Source organism: Lissotriton helveticus, chromosome 1_1 (assembly GCF_964261635.1).
Source record: "Lissotriton helveticus chromosome 1_1, aLisHel1.1, whole genome shotgun sequence".
NCBI lineage: Eukaryota > Metazoa > Chordata > Amphibia > Caudata > Salamandridae > Lissotriton > Lissotriton helveticus.
In genome coordinates, this window is record NC_136057.1 from 1,825,613,394 (window position 1) to 1,825,639,736 (window position 26,343).

Genomic DNA, 26,343 nt, shown 5'->3' on the forward strand with positions numbered 1-26,343 from the left:
GATGTGGTGCTATTAAGTCAATAAAGGGCTTATAAAATTCACAGGTGAACACATCAGGTCCCGGGGCTTTATTATTTGGTACTGACTGAATGATCCCTGTGACTTCCTCAACCGTAATAGGCAATGACAGATAGTCACGCTGCGCGTCCGACAGCCATGCAATGGCCATGTCTTCCATGTACTGCATGACCTCATCCGATGAAGCCGTAGGTTGGGATTTATAAAGCGCACTATATGTTTTCACAAATCCCTGCAATATACTCTGTGCGTCGGTCCTCACACACCTGTCATCTTCTTTAATTTGCAGTACTGTTTGGGGAGCATGGCCTTCACAGATTGTTTGCGCTAGAACTCTACCCGGTCAACCACCCTCACCAAAAGACCGAGCAGTAGCTCGCTTCGTTATCTATTTGAGCTCATCTTCAGCAAACGATTGGTATTCTGTCATGACAGTCCTGATATCTCCCAGCACCCGGGGACATTGTATAAGTTCATACTCGCGTTCTAATGCTTTCAGTTGGTTTTTGCACCTAGCAAGCTGTCCACGTATATCCTTTAGAATACCAGCATTCATACTAATACAAACCCCTCTCAATGGAGAAGTGTGGCTCACTGTGGAGAAGTGTGGCTCACTGGTTAGAGGAGGCAGACCTGGAAGCAGAGGTCAGCCCGGGACCAGGGTTCAATTCTCGGCGGGGTCTTGAGTCCTAAATTGTCCATGGACTCGACAATTCTCGCTCCGGTGCCTACTCGATTCACGGGTTCACACTCTGCGACTCTGGGCAATAGCTTGCTTAATCTCCGCAACGGCCCCTCGCGGCGGGATGCCTGGCTTTCACCTTGCAGATACCCTGCCGGGGTTATCTCACAGGGGAATACCAGGACGGGTTCCCTAAGCAAGCGCTTAGAAACCGCTTGGTGATTTGCGCTATATAAATTCCTGTACACATGTAGCTTTGAATGCTTCCCACAGTAAGCTAGGGTCATCTGTGGTGGGTTCATTAAATAGGAAAAAATCCCTAATAGCAGTGGCGATTGTATCTTTGTATACGGGGTCCATTGGCGCTTTTGCATTAAATCTCCAGCTGTAGGGGGGAGGCACGTAATAGGGCACATTAACTGACAATGTCTTGGGAAGGTGTGTTGCAGCACTGGTCCAAAGCAGAAGGTCTTTTGACCCTATCCAATAATCAACACGTGACCAGCTGTTATGTGCTGCTGATGTCTGTGTTGCTTCTCTACGCCCCGGATTTAAGGTTCTCCATACATCGTGCAGCTGCATTTCAGACATGATATCATGCAACTGGATCATTGCCCTACGGTGTGGTTCTGTAGTGGTACTCAATCTGTCTAGCTGTTCGTTCAGGACTAGATTAAAACCCCCTCCCCATATCAAAGTCCTACCTAACATCCCATGTAATTTCTGCCAGATCTCATGATAGAAAATAGGGTCATCTGTGTTTTGTCCATAGATATTAATAAGTGTAACCTGCTGCCCCCGGAGTGTACCAGCAACAATCACATATTGCCCCTGGGTGTCGGCTATAGTGTCTTCAACCGCAAAGTTTGTACCTTTTTTCACCAAGATAGTCAGCTCTCTAGAATACGATGAGTATGTAGTTCTGTGGATCAATTCAGCCCATTTACCACCAAATCGACTATTCGTGTGAGGAGCAATATGTGTTTCTTGTAAAAGGGCGATATCAATATGTAATTTATTAAAGTATGCGAAGAGCTGCCTAATTTTTTGGGGGTTGTTGAGCCCCCTGATATTCCAAGTAAGCAAATTTAAATGTGTATGCCGTGGTTCAGTAGTGGTCATTTCGATTATCGAAAATTATATTGCTGTAGTCTGTGGTTCATAAATAGTGTATCTACCTGGCGTGATGTGCGTTGTGTGGGATACATGTAAAGCATATACAAAACAATACAAGTAGTATGGATCTCTGCGATGCGTCTCAAGTACTCCGGTCCACAAAACAAAACCCAACCCCTACCCCACCACCCACCGCCTTCTTTAGCATCCCATTCATGCCAAAGACATCCCCTGGTAGAAAAAAACACCTATCCAAACAAAAACATCAAGGGGAGCTCCCGTGCGAGGGTTCGCCATGGGCACACAACACCATCCAATTGAATGGATGTGGTCAGGACTCTGTTGGTATGCAGACTATTCCAAAATAAACACAGTGTGTTGAACCAGAACGTGATATAGATCGACCATAAGGCCGCATGTCACAGCTCGACTAGTATTCAGTGTCATATGAACATCCTAACAATGCAAGCAGGCAACATGTGAGCGCTCCTACCCTGATACCAGAGGAGACTTTAACCTGCTATGCAGGCACACATCAAACAGTAATACATCATGTGTATGACTAGTAAAAAGACATAACTGGAGGATGAATTTACTGCAAACTAAATGCCTCCAACGGCTTCTCCACATTGGTCACCATAAAACAAAACAAAAAGAAAGGAAAAAGGAGCCCTCCTATCAAGTTCGCTGTCTGTGAAGCAACGAGGGACCCCATCGACACCCCGGTTCAACATAGGGGCACAACACGCAAAACATTTTCAAATGTGAATAGCTGAGTACTGTTCATGCCCCACAACTCCAAATGCAATCATTCGGATCGCCCCGCCATTGTATTACAAAGCATAGTCCAGCAGTGCAGCTGATGCTGGTAGAGTCACATGAGGCACACTCACCCATCGTAGAGAGCAACAAGTGCACAGAGAACAGAACAAGAGTTTGTAGATTGTTCACAGATCAAAACCAAAGGAAATGATGGACGGAGCGTTGACAATACAAGCACTCACCCCCAGTCTACTGATCTGGGTTTAACAAAGCTTCCCAGGACCGGTTTCTGGCATTGCAGCCATCTTCAGCCGGGCTTGCTTGAATCCAGTGTCAAAGTGAGCAAGGGACTCACGTCTGAGCATATCGTGCCAACTTATGGCGAACAAAGCAAAACCAAAGGAAATGATGGACGGAGCGTTGACAATACAAGCACTCACCCCCAGTCAACTGATCTGGGATTAATCCATTACCATTCTTTAGCCCACTCTGCCACCCCAGTTCAGACATGGCCATATGCAAATCAGTCTGACCCTGTGCCTCATGGGAACAGTCCAGCCCGAACTGCCAAGCCATGCCTCCCCTGGACCGGAAACAAGCTTCCCAGGACCGGTTTCTGGCATTGCAGCCGTCTTCAGCCGGGCTTGCTTGAATCCAGTGGCAAAGTGAGCAAGGGACTCACGTCTGAGCATACCCTGCCAACTTATGGCAAATAAAGCAAAACCAAAGGAAATGATGGACGGAGCATTGACAATACAAGCACTCACCCCCAGTCAACTGATCTGAGTTTAATCCATTACCATTCTTTAGCCCACTCTGCCACCCCAGTTCAGACATGGCCATATGCAAATCAGTCTGACCCTGTGCCTCATGGGAACAGTCCAGCCCGAACTGCCAAGCCATGCCTTCCCTGGACCGGTTTCTGGCATTTCAGCCGTCTTCAGCCTGGCTTGCTTGAATCCAGTGGCAAATTGAGCAAGGGACTCACGTCTGAGCATACCCTGCCAACTTATGGTGAACAAAGCGGTACAAAAGGGGGTGGTGATGGACAGAGCATCTGAACCAATCAAACACTCACACCCAGTCAACAGATCAGAGTTTAATCCATCACCGTTCTTTAGCCCACTCTGCCACCCCAGTTCAGACATGGCCATATGCTAATCAGTCGGGCCCTGTGCCTTATGGGAACAGTCCAGCCCAAACCGCCAAGCCATGCCTTCCCAGATCTGTTGACTGGGTGTGAGTGTTTGATTGGTTCAGATGCTCCGTCCATCACCACCCCCTTTTGTACCGATTGCTCACAGATTACAGCTACAAATAGTTCCATCCAGGAATCCAGTGGAAGGCACCTCCACTATTATGCGTCACACTTGGAATCAGAGGTCCTGGAGAGCGTACAGGCCAGTCAGGGTGCCAGGTAGCGCACATCAGAGTCAAATAGGAGCGCCTCACCACCCCAACGGTACTGGGATCTTGCCGCCAGACCACATCTCAACGCAGGACTGCAGGACCCTGAAGCAGAACCCATGACACATCCATCCTACATGCATCGTACTCACTGCATGGATCCCAACCAGCTCACAGAAGCTTCACAATGTGTAGAACATCGGGTCTAAGTGCAGTAGTGTGCACCGGAAAGGGACCCCAACGCGGACTGCACATTTCAGTGAGTTCTGCTGTCATGGTGATATCTCATTCTGAATCCTGGCATTGTTCATTGCGTCTCTGGTCCCTGCGTTTAGTGGCAATTTTCTTGACAAAGTCTTGCGCGGCTTTGGGCGCCTGGAGGATCGTGGAGAGACCATCACATGTCACTTTCAATCGCGCCAGATAGAGCATGGCATACTCCACATTTAGCTTGCATAATTCCCTGCGAGCCTGCTGCACAGCCATCGTAAAGTCCGGACAGAACTCCTGTTTGTTACCCTGATATGTCACCTGTTGCTTCTCACGAGCCAGCCTAAGGACATTGGCCCACATGCATCAAGCATTTTTGCAGTCGCAGACGGTGCGATTCCTTAAAATCGGCCGTTTGCGAATGCAAAAGTGCTTGTTGGGATGCATCATGCCATTTTAGAAGTCGCATCTTTTTTACGATTTCTAAAATTGCGTTAGCATTTAAGAAATCGCAATTGTGCGATTTCTTAAATGCTATGCATCATTATAGAAAAATATGCGTTTTTTTAAATTGGAAGTGCAATTTACCACGAAGTTCAACTTCGTGGTAAATTGCAAAATTGATTCAAAAAGCACAAAAATGCATTTTTTAAACTGTAAAGTTACACACACACATGTCCTTAGGACATGTGTGTATGTAACTTATGCTGAAAAGTACATTTCAGGGGTGCATGGGGGGGTCCTTTGGACCCCCCCCCTGCACCCATGAAATTTTCTAAGTGCCACTCGCAATTTCCATTGACTCCTATGGGCCTTTTGGCCCATAGGAATCAATGGGAATTGCGAAAATTAAGTTAAGAAATCGGTATTTCTTTGGGATTCGGTAAAAAATGCGATTTTTACCGAATCCCACAAGAATACCGAAAATATTGATGCATATCATTTTGCATTTCTTAATTTGCGATTCCTTATTTTTCGCAAATTAAGAAATGCAAAAAGACACAATGATGCATGTGGGCCATTGTCTCTATCCCTGTAATTCAGGAGTCGAGCCACTATAGGCCTTGGGGAGGCTCGCGGTGGGGGAAGCGGTGCCAGCGATCTATGTGCACGTTCTACGATGAGGACCTGTGACAATTGTTCTGCTCCGAGGACAGAGCGGAGCATCTCCTCCGCGTATGCCTCCAGCCGTCCGGTGTTGGTGGATTCTGGCACTCCCGCGATCTGAACATTGGGGTCGATTATGATGGCGGACGGTCCTGCGCCCGTCCGCCATCCCCGAGGCGGAGGGACCGTCCGCAGGGGCAGCGGCGTTCCATCCGTTGGAATTAGGATGTGACCGCCACACTGGCGGTCACATCCCGTATATTTAACATTGCGGCAGGTGCGGCTTTAAGCAGCACCCGCCGCAAAGTTAAATATACATGCTGTGCATTTGGATGCACAAAGCGGGAGGCACCGCGCGGTGCCTGCCGCATTGTGCATGCAACTGCAGGGGGGTACCATAGATATCCCCCATGTGCACCCCCCACGCCCCCCCTTCACCTTGGGGGCCCACAACAATCATTATATTTCACAAGAAAGGGAAATCCAAGGAGATTCCAGGGTCATATCGCCCAATCTCGCTTATCAACGCAGACACGAAACTATATTCTAAGGTCTGGGCTAAGAGATTGGGAAGAGTCATTGGACGTCTCGTCTCCCCGTGGCAGCATGGGTTCGTGCCAGGCAGAGGCACGACGGATCATACTAGACGGGCCATCGCGCTGTTCGATGCCCATGGTGCCTCGGGGGGAGATGGCCATGATCCTCCTCGACGCGGAGAAAGCTTTCGACCGTGTGGTCTGGGACTTCCTGTGGGGTATTTTGGCTGGCAGAGGTTTCGGATGTAAAACCATGAGGGCTATCAAGGCAATGTATAGGGATCCAGTGGCCCGGGTTCTAGTAATGGGCGAGTATTCCGATAAAATATTAATTAAGAGGGGGACGCGCCAAGGTTGTCCCTGCTCCTCGATCCTTTTTTCCCTTTACATTGACCCCCTGATACAGAAGATCTTTTCCTGTCCACTAATCAGTCCAGTTGTGCTCAACGGCTTCGCCACTAAACTGCTAGCCTATGCCGAAACAACTACGGATCCCCACCAGGCTATGCCGATCTTGGCCCAACTAGCCAGGGATTTTGGGAGTCGGTCAGCGTACCGGTTAAATGAGGGGTAAACCCAAATAATATGTACCAAAAACATTACGAAGGTAGACAAAAGGTTTGTGGAAGCAGCCGTATGTCTGGGGGTGAGAGTAGATGCTAATGTTGATAAGATCATTGCAGATAATTATCTACCCCTCGTTACATCTATGGAAGCTGAATTGACAAGAATTGATGTGCTACACCTCTCTCTGATTGGAAGGGTAAATGTTTTAAAAATGACTATGTTCCCCAAAGTGCTATATCTGTTACGGGCCATCCCATTGATGTTAGAAGAAGGTGTCATGCGAAAACTGGAATCGGTGTTCATAAAGTTTATATGGCAGTATGGGTAAGATCAGACGCTCGGTAAACCGCATGTCACTACCATTGGCAAGAAGTGGTCTGTCTATGCCGAACCTTAGGCTTTATCATTGGGTATGCCTCCTGACACAAATGAATATGTTGTTTCAACCTCACCCAATCCCAGGGGAAGAGCAGGGCGACATTCAGATCCCTCCAACTATCTTTGAGCTCTTACTAGGGAGAAAGGCTCTAGGTGTTTTGATGAGTGAAGTAGACCGCAGATACTATAAGAGGGCTCGATATAAGATTATGGAAGGGGTTTGGGGGACATGGAAGGCCGTCAGGAAATTTCTAAATATCCCAAAGATTACGGGTAACACCAGTCTTTGGAATTCTAGTCTTTTTCCCCACCTAGGCCAGAGTAGAAATTGCCAGCTCTGGAAGGAGCATGGGGTGTGGAGCCTGGGGGATATTATGATAGGGGATGATATCCTCGGGTTTGAAACAATACAGCAGAAATATGGTATTCCCCCAAATCACTGGTTCTTATATGGTCAAATTGTTCAAACACTGCTGGCCGTCAGACCAAGGATCTCTCTCCCAATATTTAATCCAATGATTGATTATTTAATAATAGCGTATGATTTTCTGCAATCGGGCCTCCAAGACGACTTGGAAAAAACCGAAAGTACACTGGCGCAAAAGCTGGGGGATCCCGATACAGATCTGGATCTTGCCCTACTCTTAAATAAGAAAGTATTTCGGTCTTAAAACCTGAGGGCCCAACAATACAAGACTCTGTTCAATCTTTATTATACTCCTGCGAAGCTGTTTGATTGGGGGGTCAGGGAAGACGATAGATGCCCTAGGTGCAATATTGGCCCTGCAGATTTATTACATATGTTCTTTCATTGTGTTAAACTTGTCCCAATCCGTGGGGAGATAACGTATTTTTTGGAGGGGCTGCAAGATCAGAAAATCAATCTATCCCCTTCTTTGGTGTTATTAGGAACGGATGATGAGTTGAAGGCGGGGAGAGATGTTGAAGCTTTGGTTTTTATTGCAGTAGCTGTATTACGGATCCTTATTTCTAAAGGATGGAAGGATACCACTGCCCCCACCTTCCAGATGTGGCTTGCCAGACTATTGGGGATGCACAATGTAGAGGCGTGTCTATACGAACTTAAGGGCAAAAAATCTCAGGAGATGGGCAGAAATATCTGGGCACCGCTTAAAAAATGGAGGGATTCAAAACGCTAATTTTAAGTTTTCCACCTATTGTATTGTACTGTATTGTAGAGGCTCTTTTATAGCGCATGGCTATTCGGGAGCATCCCAGCGCTTAGGACTGACCAAAGGGAAGTGGATTGCAAGGAATGCGGAAGCCCAGACTCTAGATCCTGGGAAACAGAACAGTTTTCAGCTTCTTTCGAAATGCAAGTAAGTTAGGCTCTTGTCGGAGGGATGGAGGAAGAGCATTCCATAACTTAGCCGCATTATACGAAAAAAGACGGCCCCCTGTGCGGGCCCTATTAATCCTGGGAATTGCTAATAGATTTTGCTGATTGGAACGAAGGTTCCTAGATGATTTATAAGGCCTAATCATGTCATCCGGGATGGGGGGACCTCTCCCATAGAGTGTTTTGTGGACCGTACAGAGGGTCTTGAAGTGAACCCGCTCCCTCACCGGAAGCCAATGCAGAACACTCAGTGCGGGTCTAGCTGAGGAGCGATAGCTAGCACCCGTAAGTAGCCTCGCTGCAGAGTTCTGGGCAACCTGAAGTTGCAGAATAACCGAGACAGGGGCTCCTAAATAAAGCGCGTTCCCATAGTCCAGCCTAGATAGAATGAGGGACTGGACTATGGTTTTCTTGGCTTTTTCAGGTAGCTGAGGAAGGATTTTGCAGATTGTCTTCTGCAACCCAAAGCAAGTAGCTACGGTCTACCTTGCCTGGGTTTTGAATGACAGCTCCGCATCCAGCCAAAATCCGAGGCTCCCAATCTCGGTCTTTGGAGTGGGCCCGGGCCCCATGCCGGAAGGCCAAAGTGTCAAGTTGTTAAATGTGGCTCGTTTTCCCTGTAGCATCAGCTCAGTTTTTCTCCCGTTCAACTTAAGATGGGATAGATCCATCCATTTTGCAACTGCTTCCAGGCAGTTGCAAAGGTTGGTCGGAAGGGGCTCTACCTGATTCAAAGAGACAACTAGCTATCAAGGCCCAATGGTTCCATCTGCCCCCACTCTGTGTATGTGTTTACAAAAGTCTGAGTTTTGACTATGTATATACTACTAATTAATTTGTAAATGATTTAATATGTATAGAGATATTTGTATTTTGGAAGGAAAAATGAATTTGTAAATGTAAATGACTATTACTCAATTGCACTATAATATCTCAACTAAAAAAATAAATTATAAAAAAGATATTTGTGCATGGGGATATTTTAGGAATCGATGTTCTATCAGTGATCCCATGTGTAATAGTACTGCATGTCAAATGTTTCCTACATTAATAGCAACTGCCATGATAGTGGTTTCTCTCAATGTAGATAGATGTCCTTGATGTCGAGGGACATCTCTAAATTTTGTGGCTGGGATATGTGTTAGGGTGATGCATATTCCATTTTTTGACGTGCATTAAATCATCCACAAAGTTTACATCGTGCCCAAAGATGTCACACGACACGAAGAGGTTTCTAACCCCACCTAACTCTCAAATGTTTGGTTTTATATGTCTTGATTTTATTTCTCTTAAATGTTCCCAATTTGCATGCATGCTGCACTGTACAACACACATCCAAAGTGGGGAAGTAAAAAGTTTTTGAAGCATATTTTTTACTATAAGTGTATTCTTCCAAAAAAAAGTTTGGTGCATATTATGCAGACTCCTTTGCACTACGGTGCAAAGGTGTGTGCATACTGGTAGGCAGCCTGATTCTGCACCAGTGCTAGAGAGAGAGAAAGGCAGTGAAAGTTCCTAGTAGATTTGAAGTATTTTCAATCGCCAACTCTCACTCAAAGCAGCAAAGCAACTTTAATTTTGTTTATTTGTTTTTAAATTTTAATATATTTAGCATGTTTAAATTATTTATTTTAATGCATTAAATAATTAGCAATGTCTATTTTATTTGTCTGTGTTGGATTTCAACCCCCAACGTATGTGCTGCTACCCATGAAGTTTGTTGGACTGGAGTTGAAATATTAAATCTGACACCCTCTCCCATGTAAGCATTCATCCTAATGTTCATTAGACTGAAGTGAGAATGTTAAACATGCCCCTCCTCCAATGTATGCACTTTCCCCAATGTTTGTTAAATTGGAATTAGAATGTAAATCTGTCACCACAATGTTTGTTAGCATGCAGTTAAAATACTAAATCAGAACCCCCAAAGTATGCAGTGATTGTTAGAATGGAGATAAATTTGGAAAGTGGAATCCCCCTTCCGCTAAAGTGTGCACTTTCCACAATATTTGTAATATAGAAGACAGAATAGGAAGTCTGACCACACATTCTCCAATATTTCTTAGACTGGATTTGCAATATAAAATCTGAAACCCAAATGCATGAACAGTGTTTGTTAGCCTGGAGTTAGATTAGTAAATCTGACTTTCCCAATGTTTGCATTTTCACCAATGTTAGTTAGACTGGAATAAGCATGGGCGGATTTTGCGGATTCGCAATCCGCGAATTTGCGGATTTGCGTATTTGCGGATTGCGAAAATACGCAAAATCCGCGAATTCTCGCGGATTTGCGTATTTTTTTGGGGGGGGTGTGTTCGCACGGGTTTCTGCAAGTTCGTGAGGGTTTTGTACAATTTCGCAAATTGCGAACTTACTTGTCGGGTCGCCAGTTTTGCGAACTTGTTGTTTCTACGTGCCCAGCCTGTTTGCAAGGCTTTCTTCATCACTGCCACCCTCTGTCACCACTGGCACTCTCTTTGGTCACCCATGCCACCCTCTGGCTCACCCATGTCACCCTCTGTGTCATCACAGCACCCTCTGGTTCACCAGTGTACATTATTGGGGCAAAGCAAAGCACTGCCATCCTCTGTCAACACTGGCACTCTGGTTCACCCATGCCACCCTCTGGCTGGCACACCCATGCCACCCTCGGTGTCACCACAGCACCCTCTGATTGACTAGTGAGTGTACATTATTGTGGCAAAGCCAAGCACACCTGCACTAAGTTTTGCAAACAACACCACCTGCCCTGCCCCAACTGACATTAATGAAGGCTGGCACCTGCTTGTCTGCTCCCTTTCCTTTTTGTTGCAATAACAGGATGCAATGGCATACTTGTAACTATTCTGTGACTGTCAGAGCAGGGTCACACAATAGTTGCAAGTAGGCAACCGGATTCTGGAGGGGCCCTTCAGGAAGCACTACAGGTAAATGGTTACAAATGATGAGCTCGAACTTTTGCACCTGCTCGTTGGTTTTGCTTTTGCAAAACTCGTTTTTCGGTAATTTCGCCCTATTCGCGAGGTGCGGCGTCGTGCGAACTCGACCGTGGAAGCCGCGCACTCGTGCGAGTTACCCCAAGGTTGAGTATGGGCGCCGCCATTTTGTTTGCGTGACGTATTTCCGTTTCCGTCCCCAATTGTAATTTTTGTACTTTCGCGAGTGCGAGATTGTTGCTGCCCGCGCCGCGGCCCGCGAGCAGTGCGAACACAAGCAAAAAATCCGCTTCGCACGGATTTGCGTATTTTCGCCACATCCGCGAGAGTTCGCGGATTGCGGATTTACCGAAAATACGAAAAATCCGCGAGCGTAACGGATTTTACGCCCATGCTTAGACTGGAATTACAATATTAAATCTAACCCCCTGCCCCACCAATCCCCCTACTCCCAAATGCATGCACTTTGCCCTTTGCCTAATATTTGTCAGACTCAAGTTGAGTACTGGAGAATAGTAAATCTGACCCTTTCAAACAAATGCAGTTTCCTCAATGTTCTTAGATTGGAGTTAAAATAGTAAATGTTACCCACCCAATGTACGCATTTTCCTTAATTTTCTGTTGGATTTCAGTTAAAATTGTGCACTTTGAATTGTTTATTATTTTATTTTTGTAAAATAGTTTTAGATTGGAGTTGGGTTACTACTTATTGCTTCATCTTTAACTTAGCTGTCTATTGTCTTTTGTTTTCTAAAGTATTTACAATATTTCTAATTGTTTTAATACTATTAAACCATGCACTCTTGTTATATATTTGTAAATATTGTTTTCATGGTTTAATATATTTAGAAATATGCTTTAATTTAAAAAAATGATTATTAGTTATATGTTTAAGTCTTTTATATGAATAAGAAATGCATTGTAATTTTTGATGCCATTTTGAAATTTGTTTTAAAAAATAAGAAATATTTTAGTTATATGTAATTATTTTTAAACAATTAAAGTTACTAAAGTAATGGTCATATGATAACTATTATACTTTATATGTTTAAGTGTAACTATATCAATTGCATGAGAAATAACTGAAATGTTATTTTAAATTATGGCTAATATAATTAAACACACTGACCATCAGAATGTCAATATTAATTTCCACAATATTTTTGACCAATATTTTCTTGTACTTAATATTATAAATATGTTAATATTTTTGTGTTTGATATTTATATCACAATATATTTCTACCACAATATTTTTCTGATCATACAACCATTTTTCGCTATATAACTAAAAAGACATAAAAGAAAGGATTTTTTTTACAATTAACAAGGATAACTTACACACACACGCACAGACACACACCCGCACACACACACACACTAAGGGAAATGTCATGATAACTCAATAAGTGACCCTTCTACCTGAAGCACACACTACCTGAAGCACACAGCCTTTCATTCCACTTGGCAGGTTGTGTGTACATCCACATTGGTAGTTTCCTGTGGGATTCTTGGCCCAATTACGATTTCTGTCAGATTCGGTCAGAGTTGCCTCCGACCGACATTGTTCCATGGAAGGAATTGACTGACCATTAGTCGGTGCTTCGGACCGCGTAATTAGGATGCGACAACACATGGTGTGGTCGCAAACTTCCACTATTCAATGTGAGCTTGTGCGGCAGGCTGAAACCACCTGCATGCACTTTGCCCTTTGCCTAATATTTGTCAGACTCAAGTTGAGTACTGGAGAATAGTAAATCTGACCCTTTCAAACAAATGCAGTTTCCTCAATGTTCTTAGATTGGAGTTAAAATAGTAAATGTTACCCACCCAATGTACGCATTTTCCTTAATTTTCTGTTGGATTTCAGTTAAAATTGTGCACTTTGAATTGTTTATTATTTTATTTTTGTAAAATAGTTTTAGATTGGAGTTGGGTTACTACTTATTGCTTCATCTTTAACTTAGCTGTCTATTGTCTTTTGTTTTCTAAAGTATTTACAATATTTCTAATTGTTTTAATACTATTAAACCATGCACTCTTGTTATATATTTGTAAATATTGTTTTAATGGTTTAATATATTTAGAAATATGCTTTAATTTAAAAAAATGATTATTAGTTATATGTTTAAGTCTTTTATATGAATAAGAAATGCATTGTAATTTTTGATGCCATTTTGAAATTTGTTTTAAAAAATAAGAAATATTTTAGTTATATGTAATTATTTTTAAACAATTAAAGTTACTAAAGTAATGGTCATATGATAACTATTATACTTTATATGTTTAAGTGTAACTATATCAATTGCATGAGAAATAACTGAAATGTTATTTTAAATTATGGCTAATATAATTAAACACACTGACCATCAGAATGTCAATATTAATTTCCACAATATTTTTGACCAATATTTTCTTGTACTTAATATTATAAATATGTTAATATTTTTGTGTTTGATATTTATATCACAATATTTTTCTACCACAATATTTTTCTGATCATACAACCATTTTTCGCTATATAACTAAAAAGACATAAAAGAAAGGATTTTTTTTACAATTAACAAGGATAACTTACACACACACGCACAGACACACACCCGCACACACACACACACTAAGGGAAATGTCATGATAACTCAATAAGTGACCCTTCTACCTGAAGCACACACTACCTGAAGCACACAGCCTTTCATTCCACTTGGCAGGTTGTGTGTACATCCACATTGGTAGTTTCCTGTGGGATTCTTGGCCCAATTACGATTTCTGTCAGATTCGGTCAGAGTTGCCTCCGACCGACATTGTTCCATGGAAGGAATTGACTGACCATTAGTCGGTGCTTCGGACCGCGTAATTAGGATGCGACAACACATGGTGTGGTCGCAAACTTCCACTATTCAATGTGAGCTTGTGCGGCAGGCTGAAACCACCTGCAACATAAGCTCCGATTGAAAGATGGAAGTTTCTAAACACCACTGCACCGTGTGGTAGGCACCTCACAGTGTCTGCTACATGGTGCAGGGGCCCACAAAGTCAGTTTCCGGCAGCCACTCCATGTCGGAAAGGCCAAAATCGATTGGCTGCCTGAAACCAACATCATAATGCCAGAAACACCGTCCTTAGGGGATTATGAGGGCTTTTCAATTGGCGCACAGGCTCCTTGAGCCCGACAGAGCCACGTCGGATTCCCTGGCCGGTTTAAACTCCGACCGCCATCTTCATAATACAACCGTGTCGGTCGGAGGTTGGAGGTTTTCCGACTGAAATCTTAATCAGGCCCTGTGTGTCTAATTATATGATGGTGGGTTTGGGTATGTGTGTAATGGAGCAGGACAACTGGCAGTAGGGACTAGTCCACCATGGAGTACAATGCCAATGAGTTTACATTTCAATTTATTTCAGATATTACTTAAATGATATCTGGTAGGATGCTAACTATTGTTGTACAACAGTGTATGTCGCACTTTTCTAGTTTTGTTTGCAATTCTTTGAATGAGGCCGTACTTGTAATTAAACTTTGTATATACAGTATTACCAAAGCAAAAACAAATACATTGTCTGCGCATGTCAGAATCACTGTTTAGATCATGGTTTAAAAGTTGAATTTATTTCACATTTTATTTTGGCATAAAAATGCTAGCATGGCATTATGGAACATCCTTTGGATTTTATACTAAGCAAGCATTCTTTTTTATTTTTGTACCAGGGAACAGTTTCAACAGGTTTTAAGTAACACAAACAATCATTTTAGGTTAAAGGTGGCAAAGTGTGAGATCCTGTATCTTATCACTCATAACATCTACTGACCTTCTCAAAAGTCTCCCTCCTCATTTTATTGTTATATGTTGATGAGAAAAAAGTGATTAAGGGAAATGATTAAATCATTCATAATCGGTGGTAATTGCTCTAGGTATATTTGGTGCATAATAGTCATCATTTGTTAGCTTGATGTTTCATTATGGGGAGGTACTGACCATATATAACTCATCCAGGATCGGAAAGAGACAGTACAGCTGCTATTGCTAGGCCTCATGCCCTCTATTTGGAAACACAAGTAGCTCCAGAAAACGATTGGTCTTATTGGACTTCAGCACTGTGTCGTCCTTAGGACACTGCGGGCTACAGGGCCCACATCAGGCCATACCCAAGCAATTAATAAGAAAATAAAAAGCAATGGATAGCAATGACTGAACTAATCTTAAATACTGGTAGTTACTCTGGGCACGTTCTATTCCACTCCCTGGGGCACTACAGACAACAATTGATAAAGCAGTCTCTGCACTTATTTCAAGAATATAAAAAATATAAGGTATGACAGAATCTGTCACAGAAACCGTCTCTGAGTCCTATTGCATTTGAAATTAAAAATTAGTTTGAAAGTTTTTAGAAAAAAGGAAAAGGAATTCAGCATTGAAAAGGCCGCTCGTGTATCTGGAATCACTAATGTGCAGGGTATTGTTTCTAAAATTAGCTGCACAAATACTTCTGTGCTTTTCTGGAAAAACAACAGTTCTTCATATCATCCTCACTCTCAAACTATCTAATAGAGTTTCCTTAATTCACGAAGTGCTCTTTGGTAACTTTGCGGAGCATTTTCTTCACCTCTCGAAATTTTGCTCTGATCAGATGCTTTAGCCATTGAATTCGTTATTTTATTAAATAGGTACTTATAACGGTGAAACTGATGCTCACACAAGTCTTTATAGAGCACCAGGGGACATTTGTTCTGCTTCTACAAATGCAAAAACACGAAGCACTTCAAACCCCTGGGACAACCGTTGACAATGCACACATGCTTTAACAAGAAGTTTGAACATTTGCCTACTTGGTGAAAAAAGTAAAAATATATCCCTTATCAATTTTTTAAGCATAATGAGACAGTGCCCCCGTAGAAGAAACTAAAATCACGGGTGCGAGCGGAGGCCACACACCTTCACAAACCAACTGACCCAAGGCAGCATTCGGGACCCGTAACAAATCTACAGGCACCGGTTTTAGTTTCTTCTACGCGGGCGCTGGTATACACATGAACGGCAGCTACCTGGTACAATAAATGGAGAAACAAGGTGCAGAGAACTCGCTGACCCCAACCCTGATGAAGTTGCCGGTAAATTGAGCATGGCAATGAAACAGGTTAGTTTTAATAGAGCAGGCACACAGCAAGGAATAAAAGTAATATAGCCAGTGTAGCCAAGCTCCTTTTTAATTGGAAGGTTTACCAAATTTCTAGGTCAGAATTTGGTAACCTCTCAGGGTCACCAATACACAACACTCTTTTTGGTTATTATTCTTTCTGCACTCTTCTCTTTCGCTTACTTTGTTCACAGTTGGCAGATGCTGATGATGAGAACGTGAGGACACAGGCGAGTACCAGTCTGTTTTCGTCCCTTGGTGTTACTCCCGTGAGGCACTGCCAACTTTTCCCACACTTTTTTTCTTGTTTCTTCCATCTGCACTCCTTTCACTTTGAAGATTGTTTCACTTGATGAGAGGGTGTCTTAGTTACCACAGTACCACAGATTTTAAATACTAAAAACAGTGACTATGAGCACATTGAAGCGGGAGCGTAAATCAATATCCTAAAGAAGGTATCAGCTTGAATAACAGTATGGTGGAAGTATGTCCTCACATATAGTAGGGGCAGGTCTCTCGTTGTTGTAATTGTTTCCCACCATAACCATTTATCTAGGCCACTCAAAGATTCTACTATTCTATCTCAGGCAGCAATTACAAAGTCTTCATACACATGGGCTATGTCTCAACTTGTGATACAAATTTTTCCTGACACACTTAGAAATAAAGTTGATGGGATGATCTCCCTCCATATTTGGTACAATACCCAGGGCCCCTATCTGTCTATTCTTATTTAATTGTATAGAACTTCTGATCAGTTATATTCTTAATGAATGTTCAAAAGTTTGTGCTAATCCTATTGAGTTTTTCATCTCTTCGGTACCCACACCAATGGTTTGCACATAATTAAAAATCTTGACATTGCTAAATTGTAGAAATTATTTTCATGCAATTAGCACACTTCAGCTAAAATGTGGTAGAATGGGAGAAACTTATAACTGACAGTTAAACAATATGTTATGTTTGGCAAGCAATATGTGAGAGCAATATGGAGATCTGAGCTAGGAAAGAAAGAAAAATGTTATACATGCTTGCATTACAATGTAAAATGTTCTTGTACATGTGTAAAACGCCCCCTTTGTTCCCCATGAAGCCAAGATTCTTTCAAAGATGATCACTAGTGATGCGGAGACTTGGTTTCAGACATAAATCATGTTAAGTTGCGTGATTTGGTCTTCTATGTTGGAGGGCCTGGGCTTTCCTATTTATTGTACTTCTCTGAAAGTGAATAAAATCACAAAAACATACCCCGAAAAAGTACCAAGGAATTTGTGCTTTCTAAGGATAATTACATTATTTGTATCTTCCAGGTGGCTAAAAGTCCATCTACAGGGGCAAACAAAAATCAAAAACACTGCTGGAAAGTCTGTCTTGACATTACAACTGATAGGAGGCTGAGGAACCTTTAAGCGTAGCATCCTAGGAGACAGTATTCCAGCTCTAGTGCCAGCTTCGCTCATATGTTCCTGGATCCATTTGGATTTTTTGGTAACCTTCAGCAAGCACAAGTTGAGTTATTTTGTTGCTTCTTCAACCAGTTCCTCAGGTCCTTTTTCTTTGTCCCAAGAACTTATCCCTTTACAGAGATTCCTGTAAGAGAAGTGTAATGCTTGAAGCTGCCCCAAGCAACTGCACAGTTTCTAGGCCTACCAGAATAAGATCTGTTATCTTATTGCCACGTGTTATCATGATGGTCTTACATATGGATTCCTCAAATTAAGAATGTGCTCACAAATTTGCACACAACAGCAACACTTGTTCAAACCTGAATTTTGAGAAAAAAGCGACAGTAGCATCCATAGCCTATTATGTATGTTTTTGTAGCTTACTGCACCAGGAAGATTGCATATTTCTTTCCTGGATGGTTTCAATTGTAGGCATACAATTATTTTAATATACCAAGATCCAAAACAATTTTATATCAAAAACTCTGGGTGATAAACACTCTATCCAAACATTGAAGTTCAAAGAACCATCATGAAATAAATGTGTTTAAAATCTGTTTCTCAGAAGCATGATCAATAAACATACATACAAATGTACGCATTTTTTAACATCCAGTCCTTTGTTCATGCTTTCGCCACACAGATTCTAAATTCACATCAATGTAACAGTTAAAGCAGCACTTCCTTTCAAGGGTCCTTCAGAAGTAAGTACCATTTATAAGAACAAATTCATTTCCTTATCTACTATTAAGGCATCCTAATCACTCAATTTTCAGTTCAATTTCTTTAGGGCCTGTATCCACTGGGCCATTGGCAGAGGTTGCACTTTCTTTGTCCTCAGGGTGTCCATTGTCTTGTGCAGGCTCCAGGCTCAGTGAGGCACTCTTCTGTGGCTCCATTCCTGTCTCACTCACAACCTCCACATGATCTGCTTGAGTGCTGTTTTTCTTCAGCTGCCCGTTTTGTGCAGGGTAGGCCATGGACAGTGTATCGTAAATGAACTGATAATCTTCCTAAAAGACGAATGAATACTTCAGTCAAGATTAATTAAGTGTTACAGCTCTGCACATAAGGATGAAATGATTAAATATAAATTAAGTTGCATTTCATTTTCGCTTCATAAAATACAGAGATTCCTGGAATTTTTAACAAGAAGCACTAGGAAAATCTATAACAACACCAGAGAACGTGGGATAAAACATTTCCATCAACATTTGCTAGGAGATATGGGGGGATCCCTGATCATTTTTGGATTCAGACTTTGAGGCATAAAAGAAAGCTTCTTCAAATATAGCTCAAATTTGAGGAATGACTGCAAAGGGGAGCCAGTTTATGTGGGATGAGGAATGGAAATGTATTTGGGACTCGAGTGGTAGATGAGCAAACATGTAAAACGCAGATTAGACAGCTCAACATAATGGACTTCAATAAGGCAACTCAGTCCGCTAAAGCCCTTCTTATGATCTGTGTTTAACAAGCACAGAGTTCAATTCTGGTAACTATATTAGAAGATGCAACTACTCATTTGTAACATTCAGTTGACAGATTGCATTCTCTCTGCCTCAGAATATGGGCCAGGTGCCTGATTTAGAATTTAGTGGACATGTTACCCAGCCACAATGTGAGGGATATCCTGTTCTCTTTACTACAAGTGCCTTACATCCTATGGCACATGTAATAATGTGGGCGGAATATCCGTCACACTGTGACGGAGTCACTCATCTGCCAAACTCTAAATGAGGCCCTACATTGCCATCTACAGAGACTTGGGAGTAGCCTACATGCTGCTTCAGAATGGCAGGGAGAGAGTACACCGGGTGAGCAGGGTAGAATAATGGTATGGCTGGGGTCGCGTAGACGAGACTTCCACATAGGAGCAGCTTGTGCACCAGACTGCCTTTTTGTCAAGGCAAGGAAGGAAAGCAAGCCTGGTAATTCTTGAGAAGATGCACAAAGCCTGACAGCATCATATAATCCACAAAGTACCACTGAGCAAATAGCAAGCACTGAACTCCAAGCTTGCCACCATGCCATAAACGTCATAACTTTTTCTCTCCAGCTAAGCAGCAGACGTTGAACTATTGAAGGTGGAATGCTAGTGCAGCAGCAGCAAAATGGCACATCCTGAGCTGACAGGAGTAACAATAGCCAGTGTGAGGTCTGAAAATTGCACACAATTATATCTTTAATTTCCTATGTTCCATGTTCATCCATGTTGCCCCTTGAAATCTCATGTTGCTAGGTCATATATCAAAGGTATCTGCCAAGCACCCTGTGACAAACTAAAGAGCAAGAATGATTGTGTTTCAAAAATGGATTATGTTATATGGATCACACACATCCATCACACCTCAAAAACCATCTATTTGGTAGGCATTTAGTACTGTTAATAATCAAGCTAGGCTCAAAACAGATGCCTCACAAATAGGGTTGAATGGAATCACCTTTGAGTAGTTCAGCTCAGTCCTCACCCTCAGCTTCTAGAAACTGCTTTATGAGGCAGGCAAGATCAAGATCTCTGGTCTCCAATGTGATGCAAATTGCAATAATATCAGCCAGCATGAGACTAAAAGTGAAAGAAGGTAATGGCCAGAGTGCAAACCTTCTCTTACCGCAAAGCCAGATCTTGAATTTCATACTAGCATAGAGCTGTTAAATTTCATCTCTCTACCATTTTCGGAAGGAGTAGAGGACACAACATTTGACAACACACCTTGGCTGCAGTAAGTATAGAAGGCAATGGAAAGGGCAATTGCTGAAGTGCTATACCAATGTGTGATTAATGGTCCTAATTCATACCCATAAGGTATACATTATATATTAGTAGTGCACATAGAATTCCATGAAGATACCAGATTATCAAAGGGAAGTTTGTACACAAGCAGTCAAAAGGGTGCACATTGAGTCATATCAAAGGATTAACTCAAGAATTATTTAAAAGAGAGATGTATTCAAATCTGGAAGATTACCAGAACATAATTATAAAAGATTGATGTTAGTGCCATTTGATCCAATGTGGATTGCTGACTGTGCACAACTTTTACTTTGATATTATATCTTCATAGAATTTTTCTTTCACCGACGACAGATTACAAACAGCTTTACCATATCATTCACATGACATAAATATTGTACTGACACCTGTATGTAAGTTTGCAATCTCACTTCTTCTTGCATCCCACCCATCTCACCTCTGTGCACAATGCACTTTAACATCTTTTGATTTACAAATAAACAAATGACATATGCATGTCATTGAATGTCGATCACCAGGATCCTGCTAGTGCTATTGGGCCTGAGAGAATGTAATGCCAACAGCTACCAAACAAAACCAACAAGGGGTGGAAAAGGAAATGGAGGGGTTAAGGAGAGGCAGAGGTAGACCTCTGACCAACTCAAAATGGTAATCCTCTAAATGTTACCACCTTCTCACACACTGCCATGCACGTTGAGCACAACCCCATTTCAGAGATGTTTCTGCAATCTATTTGCATGGAAGAGAATCTGAAACCACCTATTCACAGAACTAAAGAGCCCAATTTGATGACAATCTCAAAGGTGCTAGATTTCCTGTCAAATGAGCATGCAAAGAATTCTTGAAGGCTATGTAACAGAAAATGAATTCTCATGAAAAAGAAAGTCAGCAGCCTACTCAAAGGCCTAGCCCATCTACACAATTGACGTACCTACAGTCCGTACCTGAGAAGATCACTGAAGGTTAATAAATTGAATACCTTGTTAAGAAGACAGCCAGGAAAAGCCGATTCTCCCAAAACCCTAGCTCTGATAATTGGAGAATGTCAAGCCAGAATGCCTTAGCATGTGATCATCATTCTCTGGAGTAAATATGAGCAATGCAAGCTGTAGGCCCTCCTGTCTGCCACTTGGTAGTGGATGCATCAATGAATTAGAACAAGGGCCTCTCAAGATTCAACAAAAAATTCAGTGTAACTCATATCACTACCTTGTCTGACATGCGGCAACACAAAATGGAGCTTCACAGATTGTTCTTATTTCAACATGAGCAAATGTCATGGGAGGAGTTATTCTCCTAACTGATGTCTCTGATTCCTATTCTGCAGCTTCAGACCTGGCTCAGTCTGCATTCAGATAGAGATGGAGAACTATGGAAGGAAAGTCAAACAAGCAGAGGAATACATCTTGAGTTCCGGCTTGGCTTGTCTCATACTCTATTCAATTTTCTGATTTTCGAATAGTTGATAAACACAAGAACTAACCCAATATTGCCCCTTTTTACCAGGTGGCTAGATTCATCACAGGGAGACACCAGGTCCAAATGTAATGATTTTGACTAGTATCTCGCTGTGAAACTCTAGCCCTTAAGTGTGATTGTCCCTGGAATAGCTGATAAGGATGCAGAACTTGCATTCTCAGGTCCTTTATTTCACTAGTTTTCCCAGATTCCCGGACAAATCCAGTAAGATTTTCCACCTTTTCTGAACACATCATAAATTTGAGTGGTGGTTTCACAGGGTTGTTGAGGGTGGAAAGTGGGTAAAAAGGGGGACTGTGGGAAGTGTAGGTCCTTTAGTGTCAATGCCTCAGGAGTGCTGGTGAGGACTGCACTGTGGCTGGACAGTGCTTGCACCCACAGCCCCTGCGGTGAGGACCATTGCTTTTCCAGGTGCTGATCCACCCACAGTAAAACCATACTCAATTTTCTTGCTCCTGGTAATTGTGATGCATCATGCCACTTGTGACCTGGTTGAGCAGTATCTTCATCCGTTGCACGGTCCCTGACTCATAAAAAAGGCTATACGGTGTGACTGTACATTTTGTGTTTTCTATACTCCTGTATACTCCTGATTGAATCCAATAAGATAAGGGTTTTATTTAGAGCCTGAAGGATGGAGTACTTCCATCAGGGTGGCAAAAGAGTCCACCATCCTTACAGATGTTAGTTCATCCTATTTAGAAACGAGCACTGGCCCAGCATTCATTTTTGTACATTGAAAGGAACTCCTGTCCTCCATTTTCTTTCATGGTACAAAGCGTTTGGTGGATGGCTGGTATCATTTTTGAGGGACGTCCACCAAACGTTCACATTTTGTGTTTTTCAAAAGCAGGAGTTTGCTACTGAAAAACAATAAAACATGTTTTATTTCCCACTCTGCCAAACGTTTGATGGCGGTAACGAGCAGCAAAAAATAAGCAATACACTTCCACTCTAAATAGAGTTGGGCTGTCAGAGGTAGCTTTCTATCGACAGAGCCAAGCAGGGTCAATAGAAAGCTGACAGTCTGCCCATCCCTAAATGAGGCGGGGACATTGAGTTTGATGCCGCTCAGAACACTGTCCACCAAACTCAAAATTAGGCCCTGAGTACTGTAGATACATTCAGAAACAGGTAATGGCCTGTTCCACTGTGCTAAATCTCTCTTCTTGTATGTTCCTTGACAGTGATGGCAGCTTTACTTACGAAGGTTGTGACGAATCCTGGACGTTCTTTGCGCAAGGACTTTACTGTGTGGAATACATCCACTGCACCTTCAGCTTCTGCACACTGCAAGAGGTTCAACAAGGCACACACTGTGCCTGTTTGCTGGGCCCCATCTCTGAAAAATAAAAAGGCCTTATTTAGATGTGGAGGCCATGTTGTCTCCAGTTCACTCTGCATTCCTTTAAACTCTTAAAGCAGGTTGATTGCAACAGACTCCCCACTCCTGCACCCAACAATGTATATGTGTTCATAAGTAAGTTTTGGGCACCTATGTTGAACAGAACTGTTATGAATTGCAAACACTAGAGAACTACTGGGGACAAGTGGAGTAGGTTGAGCTAAACTGGTGCCTCCAAAGTTGAGCTCAGAGTAGTTGGCCATGCATCCCTTGATTGAGGCCCTTTTATACTGTTACAACTAGTTGCTGTGCAGATACAGTCCCACACCACTGCCAAAAGAACATCAACACAATTGGAATAGTTGGACACTTTTGTAAGGAGTCAGAGCTAGGAAATAGGGAGGGATGAAACATGGAGTGAAAACTAACTGCTCTCCTGCCTGAGGAGCCTTTTCTTGTCGTAGGGTAGTATGGTAGGACTTTGGATCTCAGGTTAGACAATGTGGCACTTGCAGAGGAGCAAAAGCCGCACCCTCTATTACCTGAAAACATGCAGAAATTTGTAAGAGGTGTTTAACAGAAAAGTCCTCCCTCAATTAACATTTTCATGCTGTCTTCACAAGCTACTTCTTTCATCAGCTCCACTTTCTTTGGACAAGGGCACCACGAGTAAACTGAGTATGTTAGTGACTTCTATTGACACTATTTTGGTGAGCAAGCTCTCTACTTCAGTTCCTAAGGAAATAAGTGTGGCAAAAATAAACCGAAAGATGAGATGGTTTATAGACACGACTGTGACTGCGCCATCAAGACTCCAACCTTTTTGGATGTCAAAATATTAGGAAATACCTTTTCCTTAACCAGGTCCTTCAATAGCCCCAAGACCCTGAAACTAAAATTCATAACTTAAACCAATACATTTAAACCATATAAACTCACTACTGCTGCAAGGTTTTTTCTGGACAAATGCAGATGTTATATAAAACATTTGCAAACATAAATAAATGTGTGTTTCCGCTCTCATATCTTGATAAGTCAGGCAATGCTGACTTCCAGGTAGCTGAAATACAAAAGTATTGGACGATTTAGGCTGTACTACCTTTTCTCATGTTTAATTGCAATTGTCAAAAACAGATTGTCAATTTTTGTTATCAACTCGGTTATGAACATCTGATGTTATTTTGCAAGGACATTCAATAGAAGATGTCATTTGGTAATGCTTAACATCTTACGGTTTGTAAAGGCTTTGTTAATTTTTCCTTACAAATCGGTATTGAAACTTTAATTGCGTTTTCACACTAGCCGACTTAATGAGTTCATGACAAAAAATGCAAAAATGCTGTGACAAGAAAATCCTCAAATGAGATTTTTCTTAAAACAAATCTTCACAACTGATGTGTAATAATCTTGAGAAAACATTGCAAAATAACATGTTGAAATGCAAGGTGGGCACGGACTCGGGCACGCCGCCAGTATGGCGGTCGAGCCAAGCTTCCGCACCCGGGAGAGGCAGGGCGAACCGCGCACAAGAGTGATGGGGCGCCCTGACCTCCCCTGAGCCCCACACGCAATTGGCTGACCATGCGTGAACCGGAAGCACTTGCAAGTTAAAACACACACCACAGGACATGTTTGCACACATGTCGCATCAGGCCCCGCCCCCTCCCTTCACCACTGTGCAAAAGAACTCCGTGGCGTGTTATAACTTGGGGCATTAAGTCTCATTGAATCCTGAGGGTCACTGGGGCCCAACTAGCCCACCAGGAACCTCCAATAAGCGCCATATGGTTGCGTTGCAGAGAAGTGGGGTCCGATGCCACGCCCCTTTTACACCTCTCTGCAAAGCAACTCTGTGGCACTTACGGGAGGTACATGGTGGGCTCATAAATCTTGCCCCGGGGAGGTGGCACGCACGGGGCAGCGTGGGGGGATTGAGCACCATCACACAGGACCTGGAAAACCTGGGGGCTTAAATACAACGAAGCTCTTTGTTTTTTTAATTTTCGTGGCCGGATTCGCGACCCCGGCGCAAATTCGGCTGTTTTTAAAAAAAATGCTTTTTTTGGCCCAGGTGGTCCTTGTGGGGCCCACTGAGCAGGCCTAGGGGGTCAGGGTGTTTTCACTCTGCCCCCTTTTCTTGTTTTTAAACATTTTTTTCAAAGTTTTCTTGTGTTCTACCGAGTCCCAAGATGGCTGCCAACACTTCCTGGTTTGGAGTGTTGGCGGCCAATCACAGTGAAGCTCATGCTCGGGAGGGGTCGCGACTCCACCGCGTCCCTAGATATCGAAACTTTTCTTTTTCAAATTTCTATGGAACTACTGAACGGATTTACACCATTTAAAAAAAAGGCTCTTTCTGAACCAAGGGCTATTTTCTGGCCAAATTTGGTGTAAATATGTTCAGCAGTTTGGGCTGTAGCTGTGTCTAAAGTTTCCTATGGAAAATTGCATGGGGAAAACACGTTTTGGGACCCCCTTTTTTCTCAGCCCCCGCTTGTCGTTTCACCCCGAAACTTTCAAGACAGGAGCTGACAGGAGCAGGCCACTAGATTCGTCAACCTGCGCCATAGATATTGAGAAAACGCTTTTCCTATGGAAACTAGGTCCTAACTATAACTACCTACTACCATGTCATGAGTGATGTAATATGTGACGTCATCACATTGCACGCGCAAGTTATAGTGAGTCCAACTAACTATAACGTGGGAATTTCAATGGTTTTATGCAAGTAAAACTTCCAGCTAACTATAACTGGTGTAAAACCTATGGTTTTTTCAGTGAATTTAATAGGTATTTTAAATGCTAATTCCTAACTATAACTGGTGTGAAACCTATGGTTTTTTCAGTCAATATATATATATATATATATATATATATATATATATATATATATATATATATATATATATATATATATATATATATATATATATATATATATATATCCAAACAGCTTAGCGGAGGCTGCGAAACGCGTTGAGTGCTAGTGTTGCGGAATAAAAACACTTGAAAAGCTAATCTGGGCCTCGACTCTCTGTCTGTGAAGCAAAGACGGTAATTTGTTTGGATATATATATATATATATATATATATATATATATATATATA

The 26,343-nt window shown here is 42.3% G+C and overlaps 1 protein-coding gene across 5 annotated transcripts in view; it reads right to left on the reverse strand.

Moving 5' to 3' along the window:
- Nucleotides 1-14,663: 14,663 nt before the first annotated feature.
- Nucleotides 14,664-26,343, reverse strand: part of PTPRC (protein tyrosine phosphatase receptor type C) — a 654,339-nt gene continuing 642,659 nt past the window's right edge. For all 5 annotated transcript variants that reach the window (XM_078641033.1, XM_078641026.1, XM_078641055.1 and 2 more), the window contains 2 exons: nucleotides 23,097-23,232; nucleotides 14,664-18,669 (listed from right to left, as the gene is read on the reverse strand). In XM_078641033.1, coding sequence (XP_078497159.1) covers nucleotides 18,418-18,669; nucleotides 23,097-23,232 — 388 coding nt within the window. In that variant the 3' untranslated portion in view covers nucleotides 14,664-18,417. The remainder of the gene's footprint in view (nucleotides 18,670-23,096; nucleotides 23,233-26,343) is intronic.